A 15,455-nucleotide genomic window follows, 5' to 3' on the forward strand; every position below is an offset into this window, starting at 1 on the left:
TTTGTAGTTAAAAATTATTTCCGATTTAGTGTAAATGGGTATTAAAATGACTAAAATGCAGCATTCTCTCCGAAGCAGTTATGTCTTATGTAAACAATGCACGCGCCATTCAGCCAATGATTCACACCGCGTGCTGTGACAGCGCGTGTTAAGGCAGTCATCTATGACAGAGATATTATACGAGACTCGTAATTCTCTGTGTAACAGATTGATACCAGTTTTGTAGAGACTGCGTGCTTCGTGTTCATCACCCAATAATACATTCTACAGTAGATATCGCTTGTGTGATAAATTTCATAATCAACTGCGATATCACCGTAGGAGATATCGCTTTACATGAATTTGATTGGTCAATCTAAAAGGAACTACTTTTTTTGTTTTTAAAGAACAGTTCATTTTTTTAAAATTAAAAGTAACTTTTTTCTTATTAAAAAGGAAATATTTTTATTTAATTGGCCTTGATGGAAACACTGTGTCAATATAAAGAACTTTGCAATGGTTGAATTGCTGTCAAAAAATGATGTATCATTACACCGTAATGTAATCAGGTTCAGTAAAAGTGAAATCTATAGCAAAGAATTATATTTATTTATCTGTGCATGTAAGAAGGGGTTGGGTGATAAATAAAATCTCCTACTCGTCTTTTTGATATCAAAAAATATCAACACTCGTCGATAAAGTAAAATGGATTAACGGCCAGTGTAATATTTCTGGTGAAAATGGGGATGATATTAAAGACGTTTGTCTCCTCAAAATTTGTTTCCATTCACCTAGAGCACACTCTGGAATTTTTATTTTTTCTAAAGAATGTGGTTCTTCACATTTAATTTTCATGTTTATATCCAACAGATCAACCGGCTAATCTCAATATTGAACTCAGTCGAGGTATTACCTGATGAACACCTACACCAAGTAGAGTTCAAAAATAAAAACGAAGTTTAAAAGAATCAACTTCATTAACAAAAATTAAACAATCAAAAACTAAACAGATAAATCAAATTCAAACGAAACAAAGAAAATGAAAAGAGCAGTTCGTTACCATACTACATTAACAAAATAAAGGAAATCAACTTGTGAAAATTTTTTCAAAAAATAAGAGCAAAGTAACACTAATGTTAATAATTATCAAAAGGAACCAAGATCTTAATGATAAAAACATATATTTAAAGTTTCATCCAAATTGGATAAAAACTGTGGTCTCTAGAGGGTCCACAACCTTGATATACCATATCTATCTATTTCTTAATTAATTACAGGTATGTAAATTATTGTACCGGTAACCTAAATTTTATGAATATTGTTGTGATGTTATGACGATGTGCAATGCATATTGATATTGTGTTTACCTGTTTAAGATGAGTCAATAAAAATCTTTTCTTAAATATTTAGCACCCATGCCATTTAATTGGACGTACGGTATCCGAGACTTTGTTTAATATTATCATAGCAATCCAATAGTACATGTACCTATGCCTATTTAAAGATACATTCCTGTGTACAAACTGGGTGATTTATGGTATTATAATAGGACTAAACACATATTCAAACTAATTAATTTGTCATAATTTTGCTTCAAATCCTTCTCAAAACATTGTAATTTAGGCTAAATAAATCTTGTCAAAACATTCAAACATACGGTAGGCCTATACTGAAATGAAATAAAATGGGGTTTAACGTCCTACTGCTCCGAACTGGGCTAATGAAAACGGGCATTCCATATAGTGTGCTATGAGGGAAATTTTGCCCTGACAGCGGCACTATACGGCCGACTCCTATACATAGGCCTATCGAATTCCAACTCTCAAGGGATCTTTTACGTGCACGCCAATGTGTACACGAGACGTCAGCTTTTCATCCCATATGAACGACTAGACAGCTGTTCTTGTCACGCCCCCCGTCCTGCATCACTGACAAGAGGGAACAAATATAATATATAAAGTAATTTGAGTTTGAGATTTTCAACACATCTATCTTTAATAAATTATTTCAAGAACCAACAGCTCTTCGTTTAAATGGAATCTTACAATTTATAATATGTAAAAAATCTTATTCTTGTTTCTATTTCTATGCATGATTATATTTTTTTTTTTTTTTTTTTTACCGAAAGTCGGCATGTTTACAAATTTGAGTTTTAATTTTAACTTTATAGCCATGAAAGTTCCAGATTTAAAGAAAAAAAAAAAAAAATATTGCTAGCATTTCCGATTTAATTACGATAAATCTACAACTTTACGAATCGTGCGTTGAATTATATAGACTAGTCTAATTTCCAATTTTTTTGCCAACGTGCCAGCCATGCCAATGCATGGCTGCCATGTGAGTTTTTGTGGCTGTTGTGGCTTGAAAATCAATGATTTATTGATTCATTTTCAAACAAAACCGGCTAAAAAATTTGAATTTGTTTTCAAAACATGATACGACATAAAAGAAAATCAAACTCACCACCATAAGAGCTGAATTTTCGTTTGAAATCAAGAAATGAACAGGGAATTGAGAGAACTTGACAGCAGACGGTTCTGAATAAGTAATCGGATAATTTCCCAGATTATGTTTTTACATTTAAAAAGAGAATGTAGGTTGTAGGTACAGCAATGGGTCCAGTACAAATTAAACTAGCTAAGGCTGTTTTATTCAGCAAAGGGGGCCTTTCGGGAATCGGCTTAAAATTATTAGAACTATAATAAGCAGCAAAAGAAACGTCGGGTTGGTATGTTACTCTGAATAGACGCATTGCATAAAATTTTTTTATTGTACATTTGTGGCCACATCTCCAACTTTACCTGAGCAATAAGGCTCCTTCCCAAACACAGAATTGAGCCCAGGAAATGTTCTCAGAAACGCAACCTGACTTCTGAGATGGTAATGTGTTCTCCATGATTTTCATGTAACTCATGCAGCACGTGCTGTTTACCTGGACCAGCCCTATAAAATGCACCCTCATAGGCCTACCTATTTGAATCATTCACACTACAAGGTCAGCAGCATGCCACGACTCACGACAGCTCAGAGGAACCTGGCGCTTGGAAGACACGACGCTGGCCACACTGCCCAAGTCGTTGCCAATTACTTCCAGGTCAATGTTCGGACCATCTACAGGCTTCAGCAGAGAGAACATCCATTGCCTTAAACCTTACCGTGGACCGTACCTCACCGCTCGTCATCGACGTGAACGTTACAGTTTGCCCAACAACACCAGAACTGGCGACACAGGCAATGGGGAACTGTTCTGTTCACAGATGAGAGTCGGTATTGCGTATCAACTGCCGATGGTAGAACCATAATATGGCGTCGACGTGGCCAGCGTTATTCTGACCAATGTGTCATGGAACGAGACCCATGGGGAGGTCCAAGCATAATGGTTTGGGGTGGAATTGGCCTGAACCAGAGAGTGGGTCATGTGGTGTTCCAAAATCTTGGTCCAGGGAGAGGAGGCGGCATCACAACAGTGCGCTACATCGATCAAGCTCTCAGACCCCATACCACATTTTGCACGTCATCGAAACAACGTTTTCCAGCATGACAACACCCGTGCCCACACCGCCAGAGTTACTCGGGACTTTCTACAGCAGGACGGTGTCACCGTTATGCACTAGCCAGCCCTTGGTCTGGACTTAAACCCGATTGAACATCTTTGGGATGAAATTCAGAGGAGACTTAATAACGTCGTACCAAAATCAAACACAGCCGATGGATTGCGCCAGGCTTTTCTGAGAGTTTGGTTCCAGGTGCCAATGGCGTTCATCATTCGTCTGGTCCACTCCGTGTACAGACGCTGCGCTGCTGTTACTGACATTCGCAGTGGACACACCAGATACTGATGTATAGACTGTGTACAGACTCTAAACCTTCTCGTAATGTCTTGGAATTGTGATGAATTAATCACTAATGTGTCAACATACTGTTCACAAAAAAATGCTTTGATCCATTAATTAGTAAGTCGTTTTCTAGAATGATTTAAGTGCCTCTCTGTTTTTGAAATCGTATTGACCGTTTTTTTTTTTTTTTTTTTTTTTTTTTAGTATATTTCATTGTTGAAATTGAACGGACCTCAACTGGGTGTGACCAAGTGACCAGTACCCCACTTCTTAAAATGGTCTGAAAGAGAGAGATGGTGCAGTCAGCGCTTCTTGTACACGACTATACTTTTAATCTCTATCACATCGGCGTAGGAGCCCGATGAATTGGGTTGGGGGGGGGGGGGACAAACAGAAATGTCCGAAAATAAATGCCCGTTTAGAGGCCGGCTGCCAACAATCGCATCGAAGGCGTCAAGCGCATCACCAGGGACTTTGGTGTCCTCACACATAAAATTTTGAAAATTGGACGGCAGCAAACGCGTTTTACGGCCTGTGATAGTACAGCTTCTAAAGAATGGTGGTCCAGCCGAAATCGCACTTTATGGCCAATCAGAATATCAGGCATACTGTAATCAATCAATTACATGTAGACTGCATTCACCGAAAAGTGTCAAAAGAAAACAAAAACATATAGGCTAACTGGACCCATGTCTCGGACAGTCATCCAGAATCCGAAAACTGGAGCCGACGCGATTTATTTCGTGACAGTCTTGGTGGGTCGGAATAATTCGGACAGCGTCGACAGTCACAGGGGGGGGGGGGGGGGGGGGGGGGCAACTAAACGAAAACTATTAATGCTCTAAACATATTTACCCTTTTTTTTCTGGTTAGACTATTCTCTTTTATTTTAAAATTTGCAATTGAGCTTACTTGTTTTTGTTTTTGATTTTACTTTTTTCGGGAGGGGGTGGGTGGGTGTGTGCGTGTGTGTGTGCGGGGGGGGGGGGGGGGGGTACGTTGCCGAAGACAGAAATAAAGGGGGATGTATAGGACTTCTGTTATGTGTATGGAGTTTATATGCCGTCCTGCTACTATATATATTCCGTATAGTCCGGTCGCCAAACCCAATATTTCGAGTGAACCTGTAAATTATATACAAAGTTTTTTTTATGATTGATTTTAGTAGCCTATGGTGTCCTTTTTCAGAATCTGCCGGGTGAACCTTGGTCACTCTTGAGCGTTTTGAGAAATTCAAGATGGCGCTCAAATAGTATTTATTCTAGGATGATAATTTTGTATTATGTTGTGGAGTGATTAGATGATATTAAAACCAAACATGCCAGACAATATGGCCCTTTCACTAGTTAGCGGCGGTTGGGGGCAATTATTTCACCGAACCAAACTATATCAGGAGATAAACTATATATTTCTGGACATAAGAGCGCATGAGTGATAGGATAACACCACATACATCCCTATCAGGGCATTCAGGGCCACATGGGTCGGTCCTGAAAAGGGAGACACAAGCTGATTGTTGAAAATTTAAAAAAACAAATTCTACCCGCAAAACAGGAACATAACTTCCACAAAACTAGATAATATCCAGTTTAATACTTTAGTCGTGTTTCTGGCTGCAACCTGTGACAGCACAAGCGCAAAATATTGTATATTCCGGACCAAGTTTACCGGGTGTGATGTTTTCAATTTAGTGTCCTTCTCCCAGCAATACAGTTCCGGATCAAGTTCCGACGGATTCCGATCTTCCAGTGAAGGCCACTCAATAGCTTAGCGATGTCGTATTTTTATGTTCACTGCAAATGCAGCATTCGTTGGAGCTAGACTACATGGTTTAGGTGGGGATGTCGATACATTTCCAGTTTTAGATGCCTGATACATTCCAGCGTGTTTTAAGTCATCGATTTGCAAGTGCTCGGTCCAAAATCACCAATCCAGGAAAGAACAACCGCTGACATTGGTCAAACTACGGAGAAACACATGTCAATTATCATTTAAATCCTGACAGCACATTCTCATACTGGATGTGACACGGGTACATGCGGCTACGTCGTGTGGAAATCAACAGTTTTGAAAGTGGTTAGAGCTTGATTGTATTCTCTCACACCCCACTCGTCGGAGTAATAGACACTCCAATAGAATCATTGCTCACACAGTTACACAGGCCACTGTATTTATGTCAGCTTTTTTTATGAACAGGGTTCTAAAAATCTATGTCTGAAACAAGCTGGAGGGTGTGGACATCTTAAACTGGAAATGTATAGTCATTATTCTCCACCCAAACCATGTAATCTTGCTCAACGAATGATACATTTGCAGAGAACGTAAAAAGAGCTCATCACCAAGCTATTGTGTGGCGTTCACTGGAAGATTGGAATACATCGGAACTTGATCTGAAACAGTATTGCTGGGAGGAAGATACCAAATTAAAAACATTACAACCGGTAAACTTGCTCCGGAGTCTGCCATGTGGCTCATCAGATGTGGATGCAGTAGTGACAGCTCATGTAGTACGTGTGCTTGTAGCTGCACTAGGGATGTCTTAGAATATACAATATTTTGCGCTTGTGCTGTCACAGGTTGCAGTCAGAAACACGACTAAAGTATTAAACTGGATATTACCTAGTTTTGTGGAAGTTATGTTCCTGTTTTGCGGTTAGAAATATTTTTTTTTAAATGTTCAACAATCAGCTTGTGTCTCCATTTTCAGGACCGACCCATGTGGCCCCGGAGCCTCTGATAGGGCTGTATTTGGTGTTATCCTATCACTCATACGCTCCTATGTCCAGAAATATATAGTATGTCTCTAGATTTAGTTTGGTTCGGTGAAATAATCGCCCCCAACCGCCGATAACGAGTTAAAGGGTCATATTGTTTGGCATGTTTTATTTTAATATCATCTAATCACCCCACAACATAATAAATGATTCCAGTGTATTCCTTGACCCCAGAAACATACGGTTAGACACCAACATTATCACCCTAGACTAAATACTATGGGAGTTATAGGGGATAAATTGAAATGGCGGCCATCTTGGACGCCATCTTGAATTTCTCAAAACGCTCAAGGATGACCGAAGTTCACCCAACAGATTCTGAACGAGGACACCCTAGGCTACTAAAATCAAGCATAAAAAAAACTTTGTATACAATTTCCAGGTTCAGTCATAGGTCTGCCGGACTAGTAACACAGATGTGAATAATCGTGGTTTGTTCCCTGTTATATTAATCCAAATAAAATGAAATGAAATAGGGTTTAACGTCTTATTGTTCTGCTACGCCATACAGTGTGCTATGTGAGAGATTTTGATTGGACGGTGGAACTACATATGGCCTTCTCTTTTAAATACCGTATGCCAAATTATTTTACGTGCACGACAATGTTTGCGGATTCTCGGTTTTTCGTCCCATACGAGCGACTATACGTTGCCATTGGCAAGGATGGGGGCCATTCCGGAAAAATCCGATGAACTTTGTCGGGCGGCACCTGGATCTACTTTCTAAATTCTAAAGGTTAGCGAGTCCCACATTGATGAGCAGTGAATACTACAATACATCTGTGTGAAACGGAGAACGCTAGATCGGAGACGGCCTAGAACATAATAGCGTCATGTGGATTGTTGGTTAGGGTAAGGGTTAGGCTTGGTCCAGAGTTAGGGATATCGCTAGCCCCGTTTACATCTCGAGATCTTGGCGAAATCTGCATCTCCTTATCCTATAACCCTAAACCACAATCCACATAATATGCCGTCATGTGCACTCTGATCCCTCTTAAAAGCAGCTAGAAACCGAATTTCACTTTTTAATTGAATGTCCACACTATCAATCTCTTAGGCTAAATATTCTTTCTCCTACTTTCAGTGACAACAATTTGGCCATAACGTTTGAGTGTGTCATTATGTATATAAACCATTTCAACGTAGAAATCAAACCTCGACCTAAAAAGGTATTACAAGACAAATTTCACATCTTATTTTCATTTTTTTAACATCTATACATTTTGAAATAATGTTTCTGATATATATTTTCACTTTTAACACCAACCTGTATTTCATGTTTTTGTAAATATTATTTGTCATGTTGTTATAAATATATGTACATGTTTATATTGTATGCTGTCCTAAATGGATGTTTCGATACAATAAAAATCTTATCTTATTATTATTATTATTATTACAGCATATTTATAGTGCGCCCTTTCATATAACATATGTTCAGGGGCACTTTACAAAGTGACAATGTAATCATAAATAAACAACAAGATTATGGACATGTTAACGATTATATACAGAGTCAGTTAAAAGCCTGATTAAATAAATGTGTTTTAAGTTGTTTTTAAAAGAATATAGAGATGTTCAACATCTTAAACTAAATGGTAGATTATTCCATAAAACAGGTGCTTGATAACTAAAAGAGCGCTGTCCATAAGAGACTAGTTGAACAGTTTGGGGCTTTAAAAGTAGTTTATCTGATGTACGTAATGTTCGGCCAGATGTATAAAGTTCTAAAAGATCTGAGAGGTAAACAGGAGTTAAATTATTTAAACTTTTAAAAGTAAGTAATAAAATCTTAAAATCAATTCGATATTTAACAGGTAACCAGTGTAAATTATATAAAACAGATGTTATGTGGTCACATTTCTTAGTTAAAGTAACAAATCTAGCTGCAATATTCTGTACTTTTTGTAATTTATCTATAAGCTTTAAAGGTAAACCAACTAAAGGTGAATTACAGTTATCTAATCGAGCAGTGACCAGAGAATTAACAAGTGACTTAGTGGCCTCTACAGTTACACATTTACGTATATTACCTATATTTCTGATTTTAAAATAGCACAATTTACAAATATTATTTACTTGAGCTCCCATAAGCATAAAACTATCAAAGATTGCGCCAATATTACGAGCAGAATAAGATGAAAATATATCACAATGACCAATTACAGCAGGGGGTTATCATGTGTAAATTTACTGAATTGATGCCTTGAGCCTAATAACAAATATTCGGTTTTATCGTCATTCAATTTTAGATGTTCTTTGACATCCATTTTCTAATTTCACTAATACAGTTCTCAAGTGGCAATTTTGATAAATTGAAAGAAGATGGATAATTAGGCCTAGGTGTAAATGAAATATATAATTGGGTATCATCGGCATACAAATGAAAGCTGGGACCATATTTTCTGACAATATCACCTATTAATGGTGACGTATAGAGGGTAAATAAAATCGGACCAAGAACAGAACCTTGGGGAACCCCAGATGATAAAACAGATTCAGACGACGATTTACAATTGACTAAAATACACTGTTTTCTACCCACAAGCACTTTGAAATGCTTCATACAAACAGTTACCATCTAGATGGGCCTTTATCTGAGAAGCAATACATTTCTCCAATATTTTAGAAATAAAACTTAAGTTAGAGACATGCAGCTAGGTCTGTAATTTTTAAAAACATTAGGATCCAGTGTAGACTTTTAATTAAAGGGGTAGGACTACCGGTAACATACATAAGCTTGTTTGAAAACGTTGGGAATAGTAGAGGATGATATAGGCCTACAAGAATTAATAGGCCTAATATTGGTAAAAGCTGGATTAACTTCGTCTAGACAGGCCTTAAGAACAGGAGTCGGAACAGGATCTAATGAACAAGATTTAGGACTAGGAGCAGACGATTTAATTAGCTTTAAAACAAAAGATTCACTAACCAAGTTAAAATTTTCTAAATAAACAGAATTTTCTAACTTATCAAAATCATGAGCGTTAAAGTCAATAATTTTATTTAAATCATCAAGTTCAATTCGTATTTTCTGTATTTTTATTTGAAAGAAATCAGAGAATAAATTCGCAAGTTCAGTGTCAGTATCATTGGCATATATCTTATTAAATATATATGTAAAATATGTATATTGCTATTTATTCTGTTCCTTATGTCATGTATAGAGTGCCGCTGTCCGGGCAAAATTTCCCTCATAGCACACCGTATGGCGTATGCCCGTCTTCATTAGCCTAGGTACGAGAACGTAGCTAAAAACACGGAGGGTTGAGAGGTAAAAAAGATTTGTTATCTATCATTAGCCCAGTTCGAAGCAAAACAGTAGGACGTTAAACCCATTTCATTTCATTTCATATGAATTGTATGCGGCCTGCAATGGGTGTTATGATACAATAACTTCTTATCTTATCTATCTTAGCTATGTGCTAGACCGTGTCCGACTTTATAGCGTTCTCCGCGTAAAACAGATTGAGCGAACCCACGTTTTTCTAAATTTAAAGGGAGACTACTCTGATCTTTGTTTACACGATTACTTCCCTGCTGTAGGTGTTTTATAACTGGTCGAAAGATGTAAAGCGAATTAAATTTGACAATTATCCCTGGTGAATTAGCAACATAGGTTATTAGACTTCCACATTCAAGCATTAATTCCTTGCCAGACCCTCCAACCAACCTGCGCCACTGACAAGGAACTAGACATGTTAGACATGGTCCATTCCATCTAATATGTTATATGTTCGATGTGGACTTGGTTTGGCATACGAGAAAATAAATTGACCTGGCATCAGTCAGCATTAAAATTGTCAAAAACAAAATAAAACGAACCCCCATCCCACATGATGAATTTACTCGTGATTGTCAGTCCTCAGCTTAGTCACGAGTAAATTCATCATGTGGGGTGGGGGTTCGTTTTATTTTGTTTTTGACAATTTTAATATTGTCAGTCCTCAGCATAGTGGGAGCCACGGTGGCTATATGGTTAAGACGCTGGCTTGCTAGACTGCGGAGGTCGGGTGTTCGATCCCTGCATTGGCCGAGAAAGTTCATCTGGATTTTCCGATGTGGTTTCCCCTTGTCAGTGGTGCAGAACAGAGGGCCTGACAAGGACAGCTGTCTAGTCTTTTGGATGAGACAAAAAAACGAGGTCTCGTGTATACATTGGAGTGCAAGTAAAAGATCCCTTGGCAGTTGGAATTCGATATAAGAGTAGGCGATAGTGCCGGGCAAAATTTCCCTCATAGCACACTGTATGGCGTATGCCCGTCTTCATTAGCTCAGTATAGGAGCAGAACAGTAGGACGTTAAACCCCATTTCATTTCATTTCCTCAGCATAGTAAAAAAATACCCAGCAACAGTGTAGTAAAAATAGCCCCTGACAGGCTGACCTACATTCACATTGTACTTGTAGTGCATGGAATATTTCATGGCATGGTTGTCTTGAAATGTTGTTTAGAGTAGATGCTACAATGCATTTCTCTTTTATGGTTTGCGATTACTTCAATTAAACATTTTTCTAATTTTAAGAGTTGAAAGAGCATTTATTAAGTTCAGCAGCCAGCAAAAACCATGCTTTTAGTTTGGTTCTACAGGACATAGAAGGTCCAACATAAATTTTAGTTTAATAAATAGATAAGCTTAGACATGTAGTTGCCCCGGAGACTCAATTTTAAATTATATTTATAGTTTAATTTATTTCTCATGTACAGGTACTTACTTTATATTTTTACAGCGGCCTGAGCTCACTGAATTTATCTATGAACATAGGATTATAGTCTACAACCATATGCCCTGACCATTTCGTTTTCTAATCATTTTTGATGGCAAAACTAAATAACAAGAGAAATGTCAGACAAAATTGATACAGGTGGGTAATCTACGGATCACACATCTTTATACTTCATCATTTTGTTGTGCGTGTATTATGTCATTGCCCCTGTCAGTCCGCTTGTCAATCCATCAACATTTAGCATGTGTGTCAACTGTCCACACTAGTCTTGTCTCAAGTAAACACAATCAAAAATTGCATAAATTCAGTGAGGCATCACAGTTACAATAGACATGTCAGTAGTCATTTGTTTATTTAATAATTGATCATTTTAATTCTTTAAGAACTAATGACAGAAATGTAGAATCTGTTATATTTAAATGAAAAAGTATATTTTTAAATTTTAATATATTCCTTTAGCACTTGGTGTAAGTAACTATTGACTACCCAGGTTCCGGAAAAATTAGACAAAGGAGATGAGATCCCTAGACCGCCTCAAACCACTGTGTCATAGAACTAGTATAGTCCTAAAATAATTCATACATGTAGGTATTCATGTAACTCTGATGTAATATTTTTGTAGGAGTTGTTGAAGAAGAACCTGTTAAATTAACACCAGCCCAGAGAGCTAAAATAGAAAGAAATAGACAGAAAGCATTATTATTAAAACAAGCTAGACTTGCTAGTAAACCTTATGATAAACTTATAACAGGCAAAGACAGGTAAATATATCATCAACTGACTGTTTCATCAAGGTGGAACTCGTTAATCATGTTTTTTTTGTCAACATTGTTTTTCATACTCAAGTGTTATAAATATTCTGTGACCAAATCATCAACAATTACATTAATTTTCATTTTAATCCACTGGAATTTTGTTCATGGCAATCTGCTAGAATCCTCTGTTTCCACATGCTTTTATAGAGAATTCAAGCTAACTTATTTTTTTTTCTGTTGAAATGACCGTATATAGTGCAAAAAATACAGCACAAATTATATGGAAAACAATCACTGTGTGGCGAGATTTAACATCTTACAATTATGCAGGTAGCCATGAAATGAAAATTTGGTAAATTCATCTTAAAGGATTCAATTATTTATCTCTGCAGTAATCTTTGCCAGAATCTGATTCGTACGATTAATGTTCCTAAGTGGTTGGAACTGGTGATATTCTCCTACATGTTGCACATGCATTGCAACCATAGACAATAAAATAAAATCATGTTGTCTTTCTCCCAAAATTAGCTAAGTAAAGTATTGAGTTAACATGCTGAACTCTTATTTCATTTAAAATGATATTAGTTCATCTGGCTTTATGATTACACTGTGTAAAGCATTTGTGTTCGTTTAAATTTTAAGCCATAAAGTAAAACCATTACCTAAAGAAATTGATACAGGTGCAGGATTCTTTATTGAAGAAGAAAATACAGAAATTAAAACAGGCCAACTTGAAGTTAAACATCAACCAGGTAGAATTTACATTTTATAATGATAAAAAGCATCCTGTATGTGCTTTAAACAGTAATTTGAGCAGCGTTTCATTTTATCAGAAAGAAAAAAAATTAATCAGTCGTAAAAGTGAGTATAGTATGTTACTATTCGACCAACTGATCTGTAAAGACATCAAATTATTATTTGTGTAAATTTGATATTAGATTTTTAGAGAAGGATTAATGTAACATGATATGTGGTCATTATTTATTATTCTAATGTAATTATATTATTTGTTACAGCTCCTGTATTAGCTGTTGATAATTTATTATGTGAATCATGTGATAAAGAATTTATGGACTCATATTTATATACTCATTTTACCATAGCAGCATGTGATAGTTGTAGGTATGTCTTATTTAATAACGGTCAATTCTCTTGATTTTATACTTACAGCCAACTCCTCATAGTTTGCATATCCATTAAAAGTATCACAGAGATAGTTGCACATGACTATCTTAAAGGTTTTGCCTCCCAAATTGACCAATTTTAGTCACAAATTGGGCGACCTTCGGTTATAATTTTTTCACGACTAGTGGTCAGAACTAGAAACCGATCGCGGATGGTCTGAACCATAACCCTTAAAAAACCCTTTCAACTCAAGAAAGGTATATATCTCTCTCCATGGAGGATAATGAATCGTTATGCTATATGATATATGATGTTATATAGTTTAATAACCAAATAATACTTTCATGAAATTAAACTTGGGCGACTCAAATTAATTTTTAGAGATGAAAAAATTCCTTGTAATTTGACTTTAATATTTGCATAGTGCAAATATTGAAATAATGCGTAATTTTTAGACTTATATAGATTCAGACATAACATACGAGAGAAAAATTATCTGTTCATAGCAGTAGCAACCATTTAAAATTCTTTCAAGCTTTCCTAAAGTCATATACTAAACAAAAATAGATTCTTTCTAAATATTCTACACTTACGTTTCATCGACACCTGCCATCTTGGAGCTACTCCGACCATGCCACAATTGCATGGTTCAGTATTTTTGGACTATTGTCCGGACAAAATGAAATTCGGATTCAGTTAGTTCGACCATAGTCAAGAAATCACGATAACCGAAGGTCACCCTGGCAGTCCGCCATAACTAGATTTACATTTAGTGGTGGCAATCCCTGAACTGTCGCTGGCAAATCGATTGTATAGCCCTGATTCCAGCAGCATAGCTGGTCGGCTAAAAATTGCTAGTATCTAAATAACTTCTATTATAAATATGTAAGTAGGTGAGTAAATAGTGCCAAAAGATATGATAATTTAATTTACTAAAAAAGTTATCTTTCTTTATTTATTGTCGAGAAGTCTTTCTTTATATATCTTTCTAGAGAGAAGAATAAAGATACATACAATCTCACCACAAAGACAGATGCTAAAAATAGATATTTACTTAAAGATGAAGATTTTGATAAAAGAGAACCACCACTTAAATTTATTGTCAAGAAAAATCCAAACAATAATAGATGGGGTGATATGAAACTGTTTCTAGAATCTCAGGTATATATTCTCTAATTAAAGAATATGAAATATATTCTCATCTAACGGGACAACAATTCAAATCGTTACTAAATTTGTTTTATCCTTTGGAGAAAGCGGTGAACTAATCAAATGGATGCATCTGTCTGACGTGTCTATCCAACACACTTTTGGCTTTGGGACCCCATAAAATGTTCAAAATTGGTGTAGATGTTCATAGCATGAAGGTCTTTAATGACTTCGGCTAAGAGAGAGATAAACAAATTGATATGTTTATAACTTTGATTTTAATTGAGTGAGAGCAATGAAACTTGGTGTATAGTTTTATTCCATCAATACCATGACTAAGTTCGATAGTGAGGTTGATGCTGTATAAAAAGATAAATGTGCCGGTAATCAGTCCTTGTCATCTATTTATTTTGAGATTGACGAGTGGAACATTGCCCTCACACTGTTCGCTTGATTTTACAGGTCTATTATAGAGCTATAGAGGTATGGGGTAGTGAGGAGGCTATAGAAGAAGAAAGGGAAACCCGGTCAGAGAAAAAAGATAAAGCTAAACAAAAAAAGTTTGATAAAAGAGTAAAAGGTGAATAGTACACATATTTATTACATACCGGAATCAAATTTGACAATTGATGTAGAGATTATGTGGTTTTTTTTTTAAATATTTGCCCTAATATCAATGATTTCTTGATTGTAGAATTACGTAATGCTGTAAGAAGTAGTTTATGGAGAAAAGGAACAACAGTACATGAACATGAATATGGAGAAGAATCTTATGATGAAGAAGAAGATATGTACTCTAAAAAATGCAAGACATGTGAACATTTAATGACTTATGAGAAAATGTGATAGACAAAAGATTAAAGTCATTCTGAATAATGATTTTTTGAATCATTTAATATCATTGACATATTGAATACAAAAGCACAGCAATATATAGTTCATTGACATTATTCAACTTGTACAATCCATACAATTTTACTTTTTTTATGAATGAAATTTATTTGGATCATTTAATTTGTTATATATTGATACATTGATACATGTAGATGAAATTGTACATACTTTATAGGAGGTACACATTGCATGAAATATTAAATACTTTATGAAGAT

At 36.0% G+C, this 15,455-nt stretch overlaps 1 protein-coding gene across 1 annotated transcript; it reads left to right on the top strand.

The window, feature by feature from the left end:
- The first annotated feature begins 10,115 nt into the window (after window positions 1–10,115).
- LOC126819666 (DNA repair protein complementing XP-A cells homolog) lies at window positions 10,116–15,455 on the top strand. Its single transcript, XM_050547829.2, has 8 exons — window positions 10,116–10,208; window positions 11,320–11,454; window positions 11,939–12,077; window positions 12,714–12,823; window positions 13,088–13,193; window positions 14,189–14,357; window positions 14,808–14,925; window positions 15,040–15,455. The coding sequence occupies exons 2-8, from the start codon at window positions 11,433–11,435 to the stop codon at window positions 15,189–15,191; spliced, it is 816 nt and encodes a 271-aa protein (XP_050403786.1). The 5' UTR covers window positions 10,116–10,208; window positions 11,320–11,432; the 3' UTR covers window positions 15,192–15,455.

This window comes from Patella vulgata, chromosome 4 (genome assembly GCF_932274485.2).
Source record: "Patella vulgata chromosome 4, xgPatVulg1.2, whole genome shotgun sequence".
Taxonomy (NCBI): domain Eukaryota; kingdom Metazoa; phylum Mollusca; class Gastropoda; family Patellidae; genus Patella; species Patella vulgata.